The 22,506-nt window shown below is 40.5% G+C and overlaps 1 protein-coding gene across 4 annotated transcripts in view; it reads left to right on the forward strand.

Moving 5' to 3' along the window:
* Positions 1-22,506, forward strand: part of GOLM1 (golgi membrane protein 1) — a 41,199-nt gene that overhangs the window by 13,187 nt on the left and 5,506 nt on the right. For all 4 annotated transcript variants that reach the window (XM_027731851.2, XM_039380268.1, XM_039380269.1 and 1 more), the window contains 5 exons: positions 1,336-1,515; positions 12,509-12,563; positions 13,576-13,678; positions 19,324-19,456; positions 22,375-22,504. In XM_027731851.2, the coding sequence (XP_027587652.1) occupies positions 1,336-1,515; positions 12,509-12,563; positions 13,576-13,678; positions 19,324-19,456; positions 22,375-22,504 (601 nt within the window). The remainder of the gene's footprint in view (positions 1-1,335; positions 1,516-12,508; positions 12,564-13,575; positions 13,679-19,323; positions 19,457-22,374; positions 22,505-22,506) is intronic.

A 22,506-nucleotide genomic window follows, 5' to 3' on the forward strand; every position in this document is an offset into this window, starting at 1 on the left:
CTGAAGCTTTGCTGCACAGCTGTGAGGCAGCTGAGACTGATAAAAATATGCCACCATCCTTGTTTAATCTTGGTCTCAATAACCTAGAGACATAAGGTCCTTTTTGATGTTACTGATGTACTGTACTATCCTGTACATTTCTCCAAACTTAGCCTGAAAATCATTTCGGCATGGTCACGCACTCCAAATGGAATAAAAGCATAGCTGAGGGCACGGATGGACCTTCTAAACCACTCTGTCGATCCATTTGCTTGTTGGCAAGACTTTGCAGCTATTATGACTGAAATAGAAAAAGTGCTTTTCTTTGCTCTTCCAACTAAACTGCAAGTCTTTTTTCTTATTGTTTTTCTGTACCTCCTCTCCCTTCTCTTGCTTTCTGTGGCAGAGAAGCAGAGTAGGTGGGCCACAATATGGAGCATTACTGTGGTGTAAGAAGATTTTTTTGAAGTCTTGGAACATGCACAGTTTCTATACTATCTAATTTTTAGTCCACCTGGAATCGTCAAGCCTTTTTGTCTGGGTACATTCTATTGATGTCCTCGCCCTCCTGCACGTCTTTATACTCCTCATTGTTGCAGAAAAACAATTTTAACCCAAAATGTTTAGAAACTGTCCTGCAAAACTAAATTGGTGCTTAAAAAAATAGAAGGGGAGGAAAAAAAAAGGAGCTTTGTTAACATCAGGCTTGATTCCTCATCTTATGTCTCTGCGTTTGTATGTGAAATATGTGGTAGTGTTGAATTTTCTTCTGATTGTCTCTGTTCTTTGAGCAGTCATGAAGAATGATGATTTTCTGTTTCTAAATTGAGTTTTTCTCGTATGTGTATTTTGTGTAATAGCCATATGTCAGTTGTTCATGTGAAAATTGGGCAGTGTTGTCATCTCTCTGCTCTTTCATAGGTCTTCCAGGAAAACAGATTGATTTGAGAGATGAGTTTTCACTTTGAGTTGGTTTAGTATCAACACTGGGAAGTGCAGAGATGTCAGAATTGTGAGGGTTGAATTAAAATAATTGTTTGGCCTTGTATATCAGAAGGATTGTGGACTGTAATCTTTTTTTTTTTTTTTTTTTAAGCTCAAGTACGGAGGCAGCTTTCCATTTTTATCTTTAACTGAAATTTTGACAGTCTCGACAAAATATGCTATACTGTTAATTTATGTGAAACTGGGGAGATGTGTGTCTGTGTGTATGGAAAGTATCCCTGGCTGATGTAGTACTTCAATTACATGAATGTTGTTAGAGCTGTGAAATTTGCTATTCCTTGAATGTATTGGAGGAGAGTCTGGCAAGGGGGAAGCATTTCTGTTGGCTTTGGCTAATGTGCTTTTCCTCAGGGTCGAGTCATGGATCTGGAAGGCAAAGTCCGGAAGGCGGCAGCGGAGAGGGGTGCTGTGGAGCTCAAAAAGAATGAATTCCAAGGGGAGCTAGAGAAGCAGCGACAGCAGATTTACAAAATCCAGTCCTTGCACAGCTTTCAGATGGAAAATGCCGACAGAGCCCGTCAGGAAGAGAAGGTAGGGTTTCTTCTAGCCAGTTTTCTGTGAGACTGTGAATTACCAAGACAATCTCTGCAACAGAAAATGTTTCTCACATGTTCCAACTGATGGGCATACGGTCAGTGTTGGTATGCCAAAACATTTATCTGTCATTTTATGATATTTAGAAAATGGACATTGAATGCATGTTATAGCATTTGCTGTGTAATATATGAAATACTAGAAGCTGCAAGTAATGGCACTTCTGACTAAAACCCCTACCCCCTTTGTAAATTGTGGTTACCAATCTTGGGTTGGCTTCTGGCTTTCTTTCCTGTGTACTAATGTTTTAATAATTAAAGAAAAGAGGAAAATGCACCAAGATATACATTTGTATTTCCAAATATGTTTGTAAGCATAAATGGTTGATGTTCATTTCTAAACGCGTTACAAATTTTGTGGGACCTTGGCCTTTTGCCTCCAAAACTCAGTAGTGCTGGGAAGACATGAGAAGGTTAGACTTTCATGGCAGAGCTCCTGACTGTACAGTGTTGCCAGAGAGATGGAAGTCCTTTGTGAAGAATGTGAACTTAGCTAGTTAAATAGCAGTGTGTACAACTGCTGCTGTGTAGTATCCTGCAAACTGTTTTGTTGTGTATTTTCCTCCTGTTGCTGATACCATTTTTAACGCGGTAATGTGGTTGTTAGTCACTGAAATCACTTTTCTTCCTGTTAGTAGAAATATTTAGTTGAAAGTGTTCAGTTGCTTCTCCTGTAGAGTCTCTTGACTGAAGTTTATAGATCAGCTTTCCAGGACTATTACTTCCAGCAGGCTGAACAGACACAACACATGATAGTAGTAGGTGTTCTTCAGGTAGTGGGTTCACCATGAGAGGATGGTTTGCTGTTCCAAACTTGTGGTGACTGAGCAAAATATCACCAGAATAATCTTTGAAGGATTTAGAGGAACAGAAGTTGAGTAAAAATGGAAGGTGGAGTATGCACATCAGTGGTATATGTCTTTATTTTGAAATAATTTTTACCCAAAGTCTTAAAAGAAATACTAAACCAATTCTTTTTACTTCTTTTGAGACAAATACGTTTCTTTGATAATGTCTCTCTTCTCTTTGGGTTCAGTCTTTGCATATACTTAAAAAAAGATGAGGTATAGTTTGTCTATTTATTTTTTCATGTATGTGTATATTAAAACAATATCCCAGGATAGTCAGACAGCATTTGAGTGGGTAATCTTCTTGTTGCTTCTGCCTTCTAGTATTGGGTGTTGCTGCTGAGTGTTGTGGCATTGTTTTGCGTTCTACTTTTGTCTTGCAAGGAGTGAAAACACATGCATGAGTGGGGAAAAAAAACCCCAACCCAAAAGATTCAAAGGTAAGAAAAGGGCAAATGTAACAGAGTATTATGCTTCCTTTTCATAAGCAGATATAGCCAAAGTTATTAAAAGACACTGGAAGTGTAAGTGCTGACCATGGAGTTTACAGCACAGACTAGCCAGATGGGTGATGTTGAGAGATTGACAGGAGCTCATCTGTCATCTATGCCAGGAAAAGTGGTGAAAAGTATTTTACAAAACCAGAACTGCTGTTGGACGTGGGGGAGAATGTGGTAGCCCGGGGAAGAGTCAAAGCAGCTTCTGGCAAAGAAAGTCTTTCTTCTGAAGTCTCTTGGAGTTTTTTCTGAGTGAATCGGTGACAAGGATGAGGAAGACAAATGAAAGCATTCACACCTGAAATTGCAAAAGTCAATATGTGCATAGTTTGTAGAGATACTAAGCAGCCATGCAGTAACACAGGGCTATCTCAGGGGTGAATGATAAGGCAAAAGTTACAAAGCAGCTTAGAAATACACTGGGTTAGTTTTTGTACTGTGGGAAGGTTACCAGTGGAGTTTTGGAGTGGTGGGAAAGGCACACAGAGGAGAACAAGGAGGATAACCAAAGCTGTGCAGTAGTTTTTCTACAGGAATCCACAGTGTAGGTTACAGGCTGGACAGGAATCAGTGGAGGAGTCATCACAGTCATCTCCAGGATTCAAAATGGAGCAGAAAATGTTTGTGGCTAGGAGAGACATGGCAGGGTTGTTCTCCATCCACTGATGGCCTTCAAAGGCCGTCATCAAGTTGTAGTTCAGACTGGGCAGAAGGTAGTGCTCTTCGTGCAGTAGATGTTGAAGCTGCAGTTGTGTGACATCCATAATATGCAGTTGCAGTGGGTCTGTGTAGGTTAAAAACAACTGGATAACCTGGGACAAGCACCTGCCCCACCACCCAATACCAAGGTGTTTATTCTGTTTTGAAGCATTCCTCAGCTGCTGCTTGGAAAATACTGTGCTTTATGGCTGCCATGGAATTAATTTGGCATTCCAGTGTTAGAGATGGGATGCTGGGAAAGGTGGATTTTGGGGCCAATCTAGTAGCCCATCCTTCTTCAGTGCTTTTCCCTCCATCCCTGTAAAATACGGTTGTTCAGTAACGGAACAGTCTTTGAAGCTTTCTTTGAAACCCCAGGAGCTGATGCTTTAGGAAGCATAACATGAAAGTGGTGCATTGGACTAATTTCCTGTTTTCTGTGTTTTGTGCCTGGAGAAGTGCATGTCTGAGGAGCCTGAAGTGGTAGGACGAGTGTGTATGTGCCTGTGCACCATCATGTGTCAAATTCAAAATTTGCTTTTGTTGTAGCACATGAGCAAATATCCTGCACAGGTGCTGTTTGTTTTCCAACTCTTAATTTAACAGTAGAGAGGGTTGTGTTACTGGGAACCTGTGTATGTGTCAAAGTTGCCATCAGCCAAGTTCTCATCGATTTATCCATTGTAATTTAGGAATTCCTCTGATATGGTGGCATGGAAGAGAGGGAAAGTTTAGTTGTCCTCACTAATGGCCTTTATCTGAAGAAGCTGTCTAGGTTCAGAGGTTATTCCACAGACAGATGTGGAATATAAGGAAAGATGGTTTCTGAGTGCTTTTTTGTTTGTGTGTATCTGTATCTATGTATAAGTGTGTTTGAAATCCCTGGTTTTCGGCTCCATGGATTCCAGTGGAATCTGGGGTTCCTGGGAGGCGAGTGATGAATTCAATCTTTCTGGTTATGGGAAGCTTGCTCCTTGAACTGAGCTTTATTTACTCCGTAAAGATTAGCAGCAAGTATTTACCTATTCAGGAAGAATGAATGCAAATCCAAATCCTGAGTTTCTCAACTTGTTTTACAAGTGATACAAACTGTATAACTAACTGGAGAGGTCTTTGAGTCATAAATGAGATTTGCTTAGTTCTTGTTGTTGTTCATAAAGAAAAATGAAAATGCTTTCAGCAGATGTGTAGGAATGAATGGTCTCTCTCAAACCCTCCAAGTTTTCAGGGAGAAATGGTGGTTTTTCTGGTTATAGAAGAAATTTGTGTGCAAGGAGACTTTCACAATCTGGTCTTCTTAGCAAAAGTAACTTTAAAGTAATATTTGAGACCCATCTTAATTGCAGTTCGTCTCTGCTCACTGTGTCTTATTACTCTGCTGATAAAATACAGAATAATTATGCCACTGATTTAGTTTCATACCAAACTGATACACCAATAACATACTTGCCCTGTTAAAGTCATTGTTGGTGGCAGTGCAGTAATCACTTTGAGTTAAATCTGCCTTCTTTTGAAGTAGAACTGTCTCTGGCTACTTAAAGGATGAGGGCATAAAAAGTAGGAGGTAATCTGAGCTGGAAATACCCTGTGGGCTCACCTTTCACTGAAGCAATGTAATTCTGGAAAACTGCGGTTGTAATTATTCTCTTAGGTCTGAGTATGTATAAAACGCTACTGTCAGTTTGTTTTTAAAAAGCCTGCTTGAAATTTTAAGGAATAGTGTAGATTTAGGAAATGGCTTTTGGAAAGCTCTACAGAAATAGAATGAAGAGATCAAGAAATCTTACCTGAACACTTGATAACAACAGATAAGGAATCAGGAGTGCAAAAGGGGTTGTTTACAATCTGTAAGCAATTTGCTAAAGAAGAACATTCTCTGTGGTTGTTATTTGGGACTTGTAGCTATTGGGATGTACACAGCCACAGCTGTCTCTTTGAAGAGCGTATCAGGACAACAATATATGTAATATCTCTTACCTTTAACTGAAAGAACATGCTTTTGCAGTTGATAATTTTCTTTGAATTTACAAAATTCTTCCCCAGCCCATATCTTGTTTTACTGAGGAGAGGGGCCAAGGTTGTTACGACCCGCCCCAGGAAAAAGGGGGGGAGGGGGTAACCCAGGTTTTATCAATAATTCCTTTGGGGTGGATTAAAGTGAAACGACACTAAATAATCGGTGTTTGAAAACATATATTGACAAGATTTATTTTAACAATTTTGTATCAATAGGTATGTTAACATTTTGGGTGCTGTCATAACCTTTCTGGGGAGGAGAAAAATGCATAGGGGAGAGAAAGACAGGGTAAGAGTAAGGGAGAGCAAGAAAAAAAAGAAGATGAGATAATTACCGCCCACTGGATCCAGCGATGTCTTGATCCGCAGGTGGTGGGGGGAGAAGGAAAAGCAAAAACCCCGCCAAACCCCCAAAGTCACCAGTCAAAATCCATATCCTTTGCACCTCCCCCAGGGTGGGGAGTTGTTTTCATAGGTTGGTGTCTCCCTTTTTGGCGCGGAGTTCATGTGGAGGGCGTGGTAAACTCGGCTCTTCCTGCCTTTTCGGGGCTTGACATCTTCTGCACTGGAGGAGGGGGGGGATGGGCCCAGTTGCCCATCAGAAAGTCAAAAGCCTGCAGAAGTCTCTTAGAATGCATAAATCATTAACTGTTTCAGTCTCTGACAAAGGTATGTATGTTCTCTGTGAAGCACGTCACTGTCTTGTTGCTCAGTGTTTTTTAACACAGGCCACAGCTTCTCTCTGGTCCCCTCCCTCTGGGAAAATTTCAATTCCCAGCACAGTCTTCTGAGACAAAATACCTATTGGTATGCAAGGAGTCAACTCCACTGAAAAGGAATTACAGTAAATCAGCAGGGAGTGAGAAGAAAGCCTTCTGTGAAAAGGAAAAGGTGCCTATGTGTATTTTGTTTTGTGGTGTTTGTTTTCAAACCAAACAATCTTGCATATTCTAGTTTTGGAAAGGCTTTGAGGAACATTCCATACTTTCCGTAACATGATCTTGCTAAATTAGCAAAAGAAATCAGTCTGATTACTCATAACTGGTACAGCAGAAGCCTAGAAGACCACCTCTGTTCAAAATGTATCTTCCCCATGGTGGGGAGAAGCAAAATCATCATCCGAGACTTGCTGCAACTGTAGGCACCCTGAGAGTGGGAATTTAGAGTATGTGTAGTTTAAGAGTTAACTGATGGAATGTTTCTACCTCTTCATAGCAAAATGAATGGACAAAAAGAAACGCAGAAGGTACCTTAGATGTATCTGTACAAGTTTTATATTAAGAATCTCGTATCATAGGTTTTTGTTTTCCTTACGCTGTCTACTATTTGGGTTTTAGTTAAGTATAACAATATCTTGAAATTCCTGTAGCTCTACAGGGCTTCTTTTCTCCAATCTGTTTGCTAGTGCACTGCACCCGTAAAAGTAATTTCTTTTTAATATGTGTTAACTTCCCCTCTCTTCTGCTGAGAGTGTAAGAAATTGTTAATCTTGTAATTTTGGTGGTTTCTGCAGTTTTGAAGGCTGAACTACACCGTGTCATGGTGCACATGTCTTTCGTGACAAAAAAGGAGAGTCTAAATTGCTTGTAGCATAGGATGTGAAACAAGTTTGAGTCTCTGACCTTTGCCATGATCACTCTTTAAGAACAGAGCTGGTTTTTTGGGTTTGGGTTTTGTTGGCTGGGTGGGTTGTTCATTTCTTTGGTTGGTTGGTTTTTTTTGCTTGTTTGGAATTTTTTTTGTTGGTTTGGTGGGGTTTTATTTTATGTTTATTGAGGATGAGAAAAAGTCTACAATTTGTGAATGGAATTCAGTTCAGTGAAATATAGATTTACATGAACAATGTCTCCTCCATTTTGGGCTTGAAATTTGTTTTAAGTCTTGCTTCAATTGATGTGCCTCTACTAAAGTATACAGGAGTGTGTAGCACCCAGGCCAACCTAAAGGAGAAATATTTCTTAGGAATCTTATTTATGAACTTTTTTTCCCACATACTAATATGTAGTTAGCCATTAATATCTTGGCCTAGAATGAAAAAGCCTTGTTGTGGCTCATTGTCATGGTTTAACCCCAGCTGGCAACTAAATACTGTGCAGTCACTTACTCAGTCCCCACACCTCTCCCTAGATTTTTGAAGAAAACATATGGCTTGAGATAAGAACAGTTTAGTAACTGAATCAAAATGAAATAATGACAGTAATGAAAAGGAGAGAGAGAGGAATAAAACCCAAGAGAAACAAGAGATGCACAATACAGTTGCTCAGCACCAGCTGACAAATGCCCATCCCATCCCCCAGCAGTGATCAATGCCTCCTGACCAACCCCCTCAGTTTATATACTGGATATGACATTCTATGGTGTGGAGTATCACTTTGGCCAGCTGTCCTGGCTATGCTCCCTCCTGGCTTCTTATGCACCTGCTCACTGGCAGAGCATGGGAAACTGGCAACTCATTGACTCAGGGTAAGCACTACTTGGCAACAACTAAAACATCAGTGTGTTACCAACATTATTTTCGTGCTAATACCAGCATGGTGTTGGGGAGCAGTGGGAACATGCGAGATGGGTCTACTCTTTTTCTTTGCAGTAAGGACTTAAATCACTTCGAGTTAATTATGCCCTGCTTCTGCCTGATTAGATATAGATGTCTGTTTCTGCATGTATAAATCTTAGCCTCCCATCTTGCTTTATTCCCAGTTGGTTTCGTTCTTAGCAGGTGAGTTACTGATCCTGTGGCTCATCTTTGTCTCCTTTGTGCTATATTTGTAAATTCAAAGCCCTTTTTTTCGTAGGTGTTAGTTTTAAAATCAGTGTTTACGCTCATCATGTTCTTTGCTGTTTTAATTCTTTATCCTGTTGCAATATCTCATGCTTCTATATACAGCACCTGCAGTCAGTGTTAGAAAGCACATGTCAGTTTGGTGTACTTGGATTAGCTTGATTTATGATTGTAGCAAATGCTGAAGGAGTAATTGTAGTAATTTCTCCAAGGCATATATCTATGGAGAATACTGTGTAAGGTGTTAGTTGGATCAAATGCATGTACATAGTCCAGAGCATGTGCTCAAAAACATAGGTTTTGAAATAATCTCCCTCATGTGTATTTCTGCATTATTTTTTTGGGTTTTTTTAAACAGTAACTTTATCTTTGTGTTTCTTAAGTGGAATGTGACTAATGTAGACATGTTCTACGGTGAATAATAATGACAAAATCTCTGTCAGTTGTCATTAAAAAATTTGCCATACAGCTGGAGCAAGATTTTTCCCTCACTGCTGGTGGAAGTGTGACTTTTGATTTTTTGGTTTCTGAAGACTTGCTGTCCACAACATTGTCTTCAGTCAGGAGACTGATTTTTATCTCTGTGGCAGTCAGAGGGACTTTTGTGCAAGACATATTTGCAAATATAAGAAGCTGGTTCTATGTTTCAGAGTCACTCTGTCACAGAACATGAGATTTTGATGTGGTGATACAGTTATTTTCCAAAAGCTGAATTTTCTGGGGATGATAGCTATTGTTTTGTGGGCTAAATGAAGTTTAAAATGTGAGTTGCTTTCTAGAACTGAGTATTGCCATATGTCTGATCAGTGCTTGCCAGCAGTTTTCTTTCTTGACCTGCATAAAAACCCCAAAGAAAACAATGTTTGCTTAATTCACAGCCTTGATGTGAAGATTACTTAACACTGGAGCGACAGTCAGATTGGAAGCTGGCAGTTGCAATATGGTCCTATAAATTATTAAACAGTATTTCCTGCTCAAGTTAAACAGCTAACCAGATTTTTATTACTTTTTCTTGGACTCTTGCCTGCACATTCAGGGAGATAGGTGTGGCATTGCCAAAAGAAAGTTTTATATGCAATCCAGAAAGACCAAGACGCACTTTTTTCCCCTGTTGTGATTCAAAGAGCAAATACATGGCAAATAATTCTACTCACTTCAGCTAATCACAGTTATTATTGTCCAGACGTGCAAAATATTTCACACTTGTCTGTTTTGCTGTCACATAAGCACTCCTGGTATTTGGGAGTTTCATTTTAAGAAAAAAACTCCACAACCAACAAAGCTCCACTCCAATAAAACCCCAACCAACCAAAAAAAAACCCCAAACCCAACAAACCAAAAAAACCAAAGCACAACAAACTGTAGTAACATAAAATTGCTACATCCTACTGATTTTTCTGGTCCGTTGACAGTTTCTAGTAATGGCCAATGCTGTATACCCTGTCATAGTTTGAAATTGGCCCCCCTGAGAGCTGTGGGGGCTCAGAGGTGATTGGGTGCCAGGACAGTGTTCCCTGGAGAGCCAGTCACCGCTCATGTTGTTCGCTTCTGCTCAAAATCACATATCACAGCACCGGAAGCTGTTGGCAGTTCTGTCTTGGTTGTTTTGCTGTTGGTGTCTGCTGCGTGTAGGTGGACAAGGCCAGGGGGTGGCTGGGCTCCCTCTCTTCCCCTCCAGGGGGGAGAGGAGAGCCCTGTGACCCCCCAACTCAGCCTTTGGCTAGAGTTAGAGTCAGCATTTGGAGTGTGTGCTGTGAAGGAAGAGATTCCCAGCACCTGAGGTAAGAGGGAGGAGGCCAGGCCTTCTTTCCCCCCCTGCAGCTGTGGGACGCTTGGACAGTGCATAACTGAACCGAGCTGCCTGTGGCCAAGGCTAGGGGGCTTTTCCCCCCACTGCATTTAGGCTGGTGGGGGGTGGATTTTGAGGCTCAGTACTTGAGCAGAGCCAAGTGGACAGGCTGATAAATCAGCTCGGTGCTTGGGAGAAGAGTCCCAGGTGAGATTGGAGATGGGCCAAGAGCTCGGGAGTTGCCTGTCGAAGCTGACTGGGGGCAGCTGAGAACTGATGTGGAGGAATGAAGATTCTAGGATGTGGATGCTTGATAAGCTAAGCTACACTACAGCAGCCTACGAACCAAGGTGAGACACCGAGGGGGAGAAATCACCAGCAGCAGAAGAGCAAGGACTCAAAGCTATCTTCTTAGACCTCGTGAGGAGAGACTGCAACAAACAACTGCTGGAACTTGGTGAGGGGGGAGTGTTCAGGAGCCCAGAACACTCCCACAGCAGACTGTTACACATCAGCCTTAAAGGCTGCTCCTGGACTAAAGTTAAAGGAGGGGCTTGAAAGGACTGACTGATAGTAATATATATATATATATATATATATATATATATATAGTTGCCTTTAGTTTGTATGGTATTTGTGTAAATAAATGTATATATTTCCCCCTTCCCCTACAGAAGCCTCTGGCCTGAAAGTTTCTCTCCGATGTTAGGATACATTGTGGTAAAGAGTGGGGGGAAGCCTGAAAATTGGATTTTTTTTTGATTTCTAACGTGGCTCAAACTGCCACAACCCTGAAGATGATAATAGTGGAACAACCTGGCTACATGGTTCATGCATTAACAAAACTTGGAATTCCATTGAAATATTAGCTTCCTTTCTCCAATAAACCATTGAAAGCAAATTCATTTTTTGTTTACCTATAGGAAAGGAGAGGGAGATATATTAAACATATACGCTGTTATTAGTGTTACTTGGTTTTCATTTTCCTTTTTAACAAATGAGCAAGACCTTTGCTCTTGAGTTTTCACAGTGGTTTTCACATACCAGCTTTACATACAGAATGGTGTAGAAATACTTCGGTAACAGGTAGATGACTGCCTCTTTGAAGTGGGACTCTTTAAAGGGTCAACCAAAGACAAATCTGCTCTTCTGCTGGATGCTAGCCTGTCCACTCTGATTGAACGCTGCACTTCAGCTAATCAACTCTTATTACTGTAGTCTGTGTGAAAAAAGGCACTGATGATGTTGTCAGTGTTTCAGGGTGACTTGGACAGACAGAATGGATGCTGCTGTTTCTTCGCAGTTGGGTGGTGTGGACATATGTACACATCACTACTAGAGCAGAAACTTTGGGAAACTGGAGACTTGGTATATCCTGATCTGGGACCCTTGAACACTGAGGTTTCCCAGGACAAGAATAATGAGGAAATAGGCACTGAATCCTAAGAAATATTCTCCTAAGACTGGACTGGATTGTTTCTGAAGAATAGGTGGGTTTCTTTCTTTTTGTAGTCTTAAGAACTCTTCTACACCACACTTGCTAAATGTTAAATATGAATTTGAGTTACCCTGGTATCTTGCTCACAGCAGTTAATTTCATTTAGTCTTGATTTGGTTCTGTCAGTTTTCAGGTGTGGGGCATGTGTGTATATGAAATGGTAGACGAAGGTTAATGAAAGAATGGACAAAACACATTCCTATGTTGACTACCTCTTCAGAATGAGAGAGAGAGAGCAAAATGAGGGAATGGAAGAAGACCAGCACAAAAGCAGTGGAGATGATAGTTAGAAAAGGGATACAATGCAAGGGCTTCACATTGCTTTTGTGAAGTTCCTTTATGCTCAATCATTAATGCTTTCATAGCTCATCTTTGCATGCCTGAATGCAGGTGTATTGATTCCTGAGTGAGAGGGTAATTGATAGTGAGCTGTACTATGCTGTATTCTTCTTCAAGAGATAAATACAGTAAATTTGACTGTGACTGCAGTCAATTAAAGTACAAGGAGATTAAAGTACAATAAAGCAGCAAGCAATTTTAGTATCTTTAACTTTTAAATCCTTCCTCTTTGCATCTGTGCAGTAGTACGTTTCCCATGCCCCCTTTAGTGGGGAATCTGGGTTAAAATGAATGTTTGCTGTTTGCGATAGATCTGTAAAACAGCTAAAAGTTTTTGTTTGACTGTAACACAGCACTTCACAAAAAACAGATCGTTACAAGTGCTTTGGTAGGTGTTGTTTATAATATTGATGGTAATACAAGTCCTTTGCAGTTAAAACACTGTTTTTTGTTTTGCTTCTTTCAGGCAATACTGCTGAGAAACATTACAGTAAATGATCGACTGATTCAGAATCTACGAGGTATGTTGTAATACCCCTGTGCATCTCTCTCATGCTGTTTTTTAGGCCCTCTGTTTTTAAGCCTTGCATCTTTCTGGGGTCATCTGAGAATGCTGCCTTTCTTCAAGTCATGGGGATGGTGCAGGAGCTGTGATGACTTAGATACTTCTGCATAGTTCCAGTTAAGTGAGAACCATAGTTCCAGTGTGAGAATAATCTACCTCAACGGTAGAAGGATTTGTCCATGTAGTACTTCTTACTCTTACTATATAAAATAATACAGAATAAACCTAGATTAATGTATTTAATTTTGCAGCATATTCTTGCATTTTTCCCTAGATGTTGGCTCATGCATTTTAGCTCTGGAGGAATTCACAAATGCCTATATTAAATAAGAAAACTCAGTCTAATTCATTTCTATTCATGTTGGTGCTTCAGATTTGTTACTAGCAATGTATTCCTCAGGAGGTCTGGGAAATGAATTCTAAGTCCTATAAACAAGTAAATATGTTGTGTACCGCCTCCTGGTGCCCTCATGCAGAGCTTTCTATCAGGAAGAAAACTCTAAATTATAGGTGCCTCCGTTGTTTCTGTTTCTTATACAGGAACGTAGCTGTAAATTGCGTATTATTTTGGGAAGCATTGTAAGCTTGTCTTTAGATGCCGATAAACATGAGTACTGTTTCTTGCTGTGTTCTGATTGTGATTTCATAGACCTAAAGATTTTCTGGGCTGAAACCTAGCAGGGTTTGCAAATCAGAATATTCCTGATGAAGAAAAGTAGGTAAAAAGATATGTCACACTGTTTTTGCTAGTATATTTTGCTGAAAGGCTATTTTTGCCCAACCCTGAGAATCCTTGTTGAATAAATTCAACAATCATCTATGCATTTTTATGCAAAATGTAGTTAGCATGACAGATGAATTAATTTAGTGTGCTTACTATTGATTTGTTGAGATTTCTGTTGTTGTATGTGAAGGTATATGTTTATTTGGGTGTATTTTACTATGTATTTTAATCCTGTTTTGATCAGAACACTTGAAAGAGTTACAGACAGAATATGGAAAGCTGCAGTTGGATGTTTATTGGTTTCAGAAGAACCAGACTAACCTTCAGAGGAAGTTCTCATATGACCTGTAAGTATGTGCTTTATAAAAGGTGACTTCCCAGGTTGTAGGTGACTTGATTATAACCTAGAGTATTCTTGTGTTAGCTATAGTACTGTTGGTAAATGTACGTTTTTAAGGAGAAAGTAACATCTGACACATCTTCTAAAATTGCTCACAGTTGTGAGAAGAGTGTAAACCTTGCAATCTTGGAATCTCAGTATCCACAGGCTTCTCCCACACTTCTTGATGTTCCTTCTATTGCAGGAGGTCTAAGGTAGGAGTATAATCACCTAAGAGTTGGGGGGAAAACTAAAACATGAAGAGGCTAAACTCTGAAGAAGTTTGAATTCAGATAGGGGAGTACCTGACGAGAAGCTGTACTTCACTGAGCTGCCAGAGACCTTGGGTTATTTCTGGCACCATACTGATCAGACCATGTATTCTACATTACAGTTCATAGCTAGTCACACATTTTTCTTGAGACATCCCACTGAATTATAAAGCATGGATAACTGAAAAAAAAGTACTTACCAGTATCCTTACCCTAAATACACATTTCCGGTATTTCTCTGAATTTCTCCTGGGTTCTTTCTGTTCAATAATATTCTTGTTCCCTCTGCCTGCCTTCACATTCTATTGTATCTCTCCTCTGGTGTATAGACAAAAAAAGCAATCGAATTTGCTGTTTGCATGTTCTCATAACGATTTTCCATCAAGAATATAACTGTTTTAGTGATAGGTATTTTTCCAGATTTTGTTTAGCCAATGTTTTTCCATTGTTTAGCCAGATTTTGTAGGAATTATGACTAAAAGCTGAACATGGCAATCAAAGAACTTGAATTCTGCAGGCTAAACTTGAAGTACCTATTTTCTTCCTTTTTTTTCCCCACCTTAGAATGAAGGATTATTATTACTTCTTTTGCAATACTTACTGATTACCAGTTGGTTGTGACTTTTTTTTTTTTTTGTTATTACTCATTTAATAATGATGACCCAGATGGATTGTATTAGCAGAGTTGTAATTTAAGACTTCCAACAGAAAAGTAGAAGGAAGTTGGAAACTTCAGTTTGTACCAACTTTTCATTAAGCCACATTGCCTATGTGTCTGTTAAGGTGCTTTTTCCTCTCTACACTTGTTGCGTACCACACTTGTTAAGCACCATCTGTTTGCTGTTTAGTTAAATGGCAGACCTGGGACTCATGGAACCTCAGGTGCTAGTCAGTGGATCTGTTTGCTGGTGTCTTCCTTTTAAGTCTGAGATCAGCAAGAATGAATGGATCCTTAGGTACCTGTATGTGCTGTACAGTCATGCTCCACATGACAGGTACATCTATGAAGCAATGGATTGATAACATGTGCAGAGAAGTGATACAAAGCAACTGTAGTGAGTCTGACTTCTGAAAACTCATTTATTACCCGTATCTGGTGAAATGTTTTCATTGGTGAAATGTGTTCAGCTCTGTTGAGGAAATCACTGGCAGAGCATCCCTGCTTGTGGTAGTGTACTAAAGGGAATCCCTCTTCGTTTAATGGAAGGTCAGGGCTGGCTCAAGGTGAAGAGCTAAGCATGTTACAATGGTAAAGATGAGTTTCTTTTGTCAGGGTAGGTGTAGAGACAGACGTGATAAATCAGCCATGTGGGAGCTGCACAGGGACTCAGCTAGCTGCCTCCAGTTGGTCCTGAGGCAGGTGCACCATTTCCTGCAGTGTCTCCATGGGAGTCCATAAAGGCAGTTATCTCAGTCAAGGAGTTATGCTTTCTTCACTAGCTTTGCTGAATAATACCTAAATGTTTGTTTTCTGTTTCTAGATGTTTATTGTAACTATACAAGTGAGGAAAATAAACTTCGCACTCAAATTTTCGTGAAGTAATTTATAGCTTGGGTACTGTGCAGCATTCACACAGTTCTGTTAGAAACATATATAAATGTATTTTTAAGATGTTACTTGTTGTGTGCCTTTAGGGAGGATGTTGGAACATTAATATTTCATTGTTGTGTTTACTAGAATAAATAACTTTACATTGTGTTCTGGTAGCTGTAGAAATGGATATTCGATTGTACTTCATTACGTATGTTCTTCTTTCCTAAATGCTCACTTAATGCTGTCACTTTAAATGCTTAGAAACAAGCTTTTCCCAATGCAATTATGGGCCTAGAAAAATAAAAATTATTAGATTCCAAACGTTAGTTTTAATCTGTCTGCCTTCCTCCTGTCAGCATTAGAAATATACCGATATGTTGCCTCTCTGTTCATCTGCCTTGCCAGGAGTGGGCATTAGACCTGATTATGTGCTTCTTTCTTTTACCTGGATTTGTACGGATGAAGGTTTTGCACCTTATGTATCAAGTACAGTTTACCCAGTGCAAAAGTGAAGAGAGTATTATTTGTATAACTGAAAGTGTTATAAAAAGATGAAAGAAGTCAAATGCCTTTTTTTAACTGTACACATTGTGGATCACTCTTTTTAAACATTCAGATACTACTCTGTAGAAGGCAGTGGTAAAAACAGTTGTACATGTGGAATGCATAGGAACAAAGTCTATGAACTTAGAAAAAAAAAGTCATTGTTTTTTTCTTGTACCCAAGTCTTGAAATTTCATCTTAGCATTTTTTTTTTTAGCAAGCTTAGTGTTTTCCATAAAGAAGTCAGCAGGAGCTATGTGAACTTACTGATGTTACGTGCCAAAGGAGTGCACTTTCCTCAGCAGTCAACTTCATGGGATAGCCTTGGTGCACACTGTGCCAAGTGCTGTCTGCTCATGGTAGAGCTTCTTCAGCAAAGGCTGACTGGCACATTGACCCTTCTCTCCTGTGGCACCCAGAAAGAAACACTGGACTGATCTTTTAAATACATTTCAATATTCAGATGCATTTTGATTCCCAAGAGCTTTGTTTTTTATGTAATTACTTCTTTGGAAATTTTGCTACGTGTAAAAAATCTGATTAATTAGTTTGGTATTTGCAGACCTGACAAGTGCAAGAGTGTGAGTGCATGAGCAATCTTTCTTGGCAGGGATGAAAGGAGCTAATGATATATGCTCCTGAAGAACAAAGGTACTCTGTTTCTCATGCTGGGGTTTGGCAAATCCAGCAGACCAGGAGGGGAGAGGCTGCATATCTGTCCCCGTGCATGCAGAGCACATCTGTACACGCCAGCTACGCAGGTTAACACAGACACATGAAGTATGAGCACAGACAACACCAGTAGCTGCGTCCCTCTCCCCTGAGAGTGGCTGTCCACTAGTGCAAAATGTGCTGTGGGGATGGTCTGGTCAGGCTGTCAGATCTGAGTCTGTAGTTTAGGCTGTCTCCACCTTTGTGCCTCTGTGCTCCTTTGAGCTCATGGAGGTGGGTCTTGAATGGGCTGATGTCTCCTTTGATAGTCCTGGGAGCAGCTGGGGAGGGTATTACTTGGGCTCCTTTCTGTGTGTGCAGGTGATCTCTTTCGCCCAGAAATTTACTCTATGTAATCTTGTGAGGGAGAAAACATGCCACAGAGACTGAATTTAAGAGCATTGGTTTTGCACATTTGAAATATGTCATGTTGATCGGATGAGACAGAAACTAGTGCTGTCCCTGTACTGCAGTTGTTTTTGTATGCACGAGTAGAGTATTCACATCTCCAGAAATCCCTTTTAAAAGAAGTGATTTCTGTTGCAGATAATAGATTTTAAACAGTGAGTATTTGTCACAGATGTTAAATGAACTTCATTTTCATTTGTAATGTGGGATGAAAGAGCATTTGTGGAAGGCTGCATTATCGCCAACTTTAGGTTGTCTGTATAGTGCATCTTTCTTAAGCTTGCAAAGAGGTACAGGTAATTCTGATGTCCTTTAATTTCCTAGAAATTAATGAACGTGTGCATAACTCAAGCCTATGTTGTTTTATTGTCTCTGATGTTCACCAGCTTGGGAAGCGCTGCTTATTTTGGTGATTCTTCCTCGTACTAGCATTAGTAAAATCAAACTTTTGAACAATGGCTAGTGAAGAAGAGATGGTAATAAGGGTAATTAATTCGTCGGTTCATAGTGTAGCGATCTGCTACTGTTCTTCCTTTCTGGGTGTGAACTACAGAACAGATCTTTTGTTTTTGAAAAACAGGGGTGGAGAAGGGTGAGAGTGCAATAAAAATGAGTGCACATACCCTGAGAATTCCTTTGGATTAGTTAGTAGCTTATTTGCAGCTTGAGAAACTGGAATGTGCCTGTCTGAGCCAGCTGCTGCTACACTGGGGGTATTAACACTTGCAATAACACTGGTCAGAGCCAGAATCAGAAGACATCTACCCCCCCTTCTGTCCAAGTGAAAGGGAGGAGAAACTTGCAGTGTGTTGACCGTGGTGTTGTACAAAGGATGTTGAGAGAGATTTTGGATGCAGAAAGATGTGTTTATAGGGTCTTAAGCTGACATATAGTTACTTTTGAATGGAAAAAAACAAAGGAGAGAGAGAAAGGAAAAAAGGTTTAAACCCTGCAACGAACTCTTTTGCTGCTACAACCAGTGGGGAAAAGAAACAGTGTGGTCCCCAGCCAAAACTCTTGATCGGGTAGGCTTTCCAGGGCAGTGGGTACTGACAATGATGGTGCTTTTTTGCCACATTTGCCTCTAATGTGATGCACTTCTCAGTGGGATCCACTTGATCACACTACTGCTCGTTCCTGTTTACAGGGGGATCAAAGCATAGTTGGGGTCATATGATGGCTAGTTTATAAGCCTTCTGTTTGTGTGTTACAGGGTAATACTTATCTGCTTTGTTACTCACTAGGTCTTGGTCTTCTTCTTCCTCTGATATAAATGGAAAGTTACAAGTTATGAAGAGAGCGGGGGAGAAAGGGTGATCTTGCTCCAGTTGCAGCACTTCCCCTGAGACACTGACCTAGGCAACACTCCTGGGCTTTGCACAGAATCTCCAGCACAACCACAGCAAGGGAAAAGACTGCCCTGGGAGCTTTAGGAAAAACACTACAGCAACAGCCCAAGACTTACCTTGGAGTTATGGAGCTGTAAGGGAAGGGCAGGATGCAGAAATGCAAACAGAAGACCCCTGCTGTCACAAAGGTTAAGATTTTAATGGCACTGTGTAAATATTAAAAGTATGTAAAAGATACACTGTGCTTGCATCTTTAGGGAATATCCTTTTGGAACTTGTATTAGCTACTGATGAACTCCATTTCTGTAATTTATGTCTTGCAGTGCTGCACTTTGCTGAAATATTGAGAAGGGGTGTCCAGTTTGCTAACAGTAGATCAACAACCTGTTTTTTATTTCAATTAGCACTTCGTTGTTTCCTCTTCTTGGCTAAAATCAAAGTATGAATTTCTGTTATCATACTAGAAATGCTTCAAGGATCAAAATTACTTTAACTTAACTGAAATTGAGTGGTTCATGGAAGACACACACACACACACACAAAAATCATGTAGCTTGTTGAGCTGGTCAGACAAAAGCTGTTTAAATTAATTTCTCCCAATAGAACTTGGACCACTTGCACTATGAGTTTGTCCTTAGGACTTAGGTTAACACTTTTCCCTACTGACTTCTCAAATGTAAGCCTAGATAATAGAACTAAGGAAATAATAACATGTTTAAAAAATATATAATTTTACAAAAGAACGTTTCAGAAGAGTGTGGATGAAAGTTAACTGTCTTATTCATGTTTTCTGCAGGTCACAGTGCATCAACCAGATGAAAGAATTAAAAGAACAATGTGAAGAAAGGATAGATGAACTTACAAAAAAGGATGTACCACAAATCAAAGAAAACAAAGAATTCTCAGAAGATTCAAAAAAATATAGCCAGGTATTGTTTGGATAATTTCTTGAAATTTTTTTTTTTTGCAATTCTTAAGTATTTCTCCACCTTTCTGCTGTCTCCAACTAACATTAGCCCAGCTCATTAAGTTTTGCTCTGCTTCAACATTTGTTAAATCTTTATGATCTATCGGAAATAGTGTGATTCCAAGGACAGCCCTTTAGTGAAGAAATTTTTCCTAATATCCAATCTGAACTTCCTCTGGTGCAACTTGGGGCCATTTCCTGTGGTCCTGTCACTTGTTGCCTGGGAGAAGAAGCCAGCCCCCCACCTTGGTGCAGCCTCCTTTCAGGGAGTTGTAGAAAGTGATGATGGAAGTGCAGCAACGAGCTGATGATGGTTGGGAGAGCATCAGATTCCCATGACCATGGAAGTAAGCAGATATCAGTTTGGAGCAATCAACTGTGGCTTCTTTGTCCCACTGAAGTTACTGATGCAGAGCTGCCAGGCAGGTAACCTCAAGCAGGCCTCATCATATCTAAGCTTAACTTTTCTTTTTCTTTCTTTTTCCTCTCAAGTCTTTCTCTCTGATCATTCTCATAAATTCCTCTACAAACAGCTCCACTCTGCTCTTTCATAGAATCATAGAATCATAGAATCGATTGGGTTGGAAAAGACCTCCGAGATCATCGAGTCCAACCCTTGGTCCAAATCCAGTCCATTTACTAGATCATGGCACTCAGTGCCACGTCCAATCTGCGTTTAAAAATCTCCAGGGATGGTTAATCCACCACCTCTCTGGGCAGCCCATTCCAATGCCTGATTACTCTCTCTGTAAAGAATTTTCTCCTGATATCCAACTTAAATTTCCCCTGGTGGAGCTTAAGCCCGTGCCCCCTTGTCCTGTTGCTGAGTGCCTGAGAGAAGAGACCAACCCCCACCTGGCTAGAACTTCCCTTCAGGTAGTTATAGACGGTGATGAGGTCACCTCTGAGCCTCCTCTTCTCCAGGCTAAACAACCCCAGCTCCCGCAGCCTCTCCCCATAGGACTTATGCTCCAGTCCCTTCACCAGCCTTGTTGCTCTTCTCTGGACCCGCTCCAGCACCTCAATATCCTTCCTGAACTGAGGGGCCCAGAACTGAACACAATACTCAAGGTGTGGCCTCACCAACGCAGAGTACAGGGGAAGGATCACTTCCCTGCTCCTGCTGGCCACGCTATTTTTGATACACGCTATTTTCCCCACTGGCCTTGGCTTTGCACCCTCATTTGGTGTTTTCTGAGATGACATTAGGGGGAAGAATAACTCTGTATGTCAGCGCAGGTGGGGTCCTGACTGCTTGAGCAGTGACTGTGAAGGGGAGAGCCTGGGTGCTACAAGGGATGCCACATGAGCCAGTGGTGCAAGGTCAACTGTGTATGGGGTTGCATTAGGAGTACCATGGCCACCCCATCTTTTTAAATCTCTTCAACCTCCATTCAACCCTAGAAATGTGCTGTGCTGTAGCTGGACAATCACCATTCTCTACAGGCAGCTCCAGGTTCCCTTCATAGAGGATGGGTGTTTCCAAAGCCCTGGGTACATCCCTCAGTTCATCTTTCATTTTCACCAGGAACTAATGGTGAATTGTTAGTTAAATCCTGTATTTCTCAAGAGGTCTGAGCTTTTCAGTCCTGAACACATGGAGGAAACGAAATTTCAGTGCTGCAGTTTCTCAGGCCTCTTTGGAGGAAGAGCTCAGGCTGAAAGTGATGCACTGGGGAGATCCTGTTTTATTACAGAGATCCTTCTGAGCCAGTGTTAGACACACAACAGAGCATCAGGGTAGGAGGTGACAGAAGGATGGTGCATGACTCAAATGTAGCGAAGCAAATGCAAAAATTTAATAATTAATAAAAAATTTAATAACCATTAGTGACAACAACCAAAGCAATAATGATAATTATAATGATATTGAAACAAACAAATTTAATACAAACAAAGAAACTCCCCTCCCTCGGCCCCCTACCAAAATACTTAATTCAGATAATCTGGGAGTCATTTATGGAGCGAGGTGGTAATCTTATTGCTGTGAAAACATATATGGGACTCACTTTCTTAATGGCATCCTCGAGCTCCCTGTTCCCTATGCTGTAGATAAGGGGATCCACTGATGAAGACACCACCAAGCACAGGACTGTCAAACACGAGATCTAGGGGATGGGGAGGAGATGGAAGGGGGCCTCAGGTATGCAAACAGGCCACCACTGACATACAGGGAGACCATGGCCATGTGAGGAAGGCCAATGCCAATGTGAGTAAAAGCAGTACATGGAATTTTAATTGCTAAATTGGAAGATCTTCAAGATCATGTATATGTTAGCCTTAATCTTTAAGTGGGTCAGATGCTGAGCAGTCTACTGCCAGAACTTAATACATTCTTAAGTAAGCTCTATCACATTAAACAGGTACTATTGTCTAGTTGCTAATTTATGTTTTCTTTTCTTAATCCTGCATTCAGCATAGTTACGGACCAGTTCCCATACAAGCCTTACGTAACTGAAGTCTTATTATGTCCAAACACAGTTTTCCCGCCCAACAGATTACTAATAGTAGTTAATGCCATCTGTTTTTTTGCTCTGCTGACCCTGAGGCAGTAGCAGGGTAACAGTGGATAAATGTGGGGTGTTACAGTTCTGTGACGCTCAGAGAATAATCGACAGCAGTGAGCTCATTCTTACCCACAGTTAAAGAAGGTCTGTTAAAATTCTCCTAATGTGTCATGCTGTTACATAGAAACATTACTGCATATTCAAAATTGTGTGGTACTTCCATCACCAATAAAAAATTTCAGTGCAAATATTTCCAAGTGTGTTGGGAATTTTTTTCTCCCCTACTGAATTCTTACCTCTGTTCCATTTCCCTTTCCAAATCCAGGAGCAGTTACATAGACCAATGCTTATCTTGTGTGCATTCACTTTATAGGTCAATATTCAACTGCCAGCCTTGAAGCAAACTGAGTTCAAGCACATTGACTTGGAACAGCAGAAACCCACTGAAGATGTACCTAAAGCAGTACCTACACTAAGACAGACAGACTTGATGAAGGCTAAAGGT

Source organism: Pipra filicauda, unplaced genomic scaffold (assembly GCF_003945595.2).
Source record: "Pipra filicauda isolate LSUMZ 115617 unplaced genomic scaffold, ASM394559v2 scaffold191_size1418713_pilon, whole genome shotgun sequence".
Taxonomy (NCBI): domain Eukaryota; kingdom Metazoa; phylum Chordata; class Aves; order Passeriformes; family Pipridae; genus Pipra; species Pipra filicauda.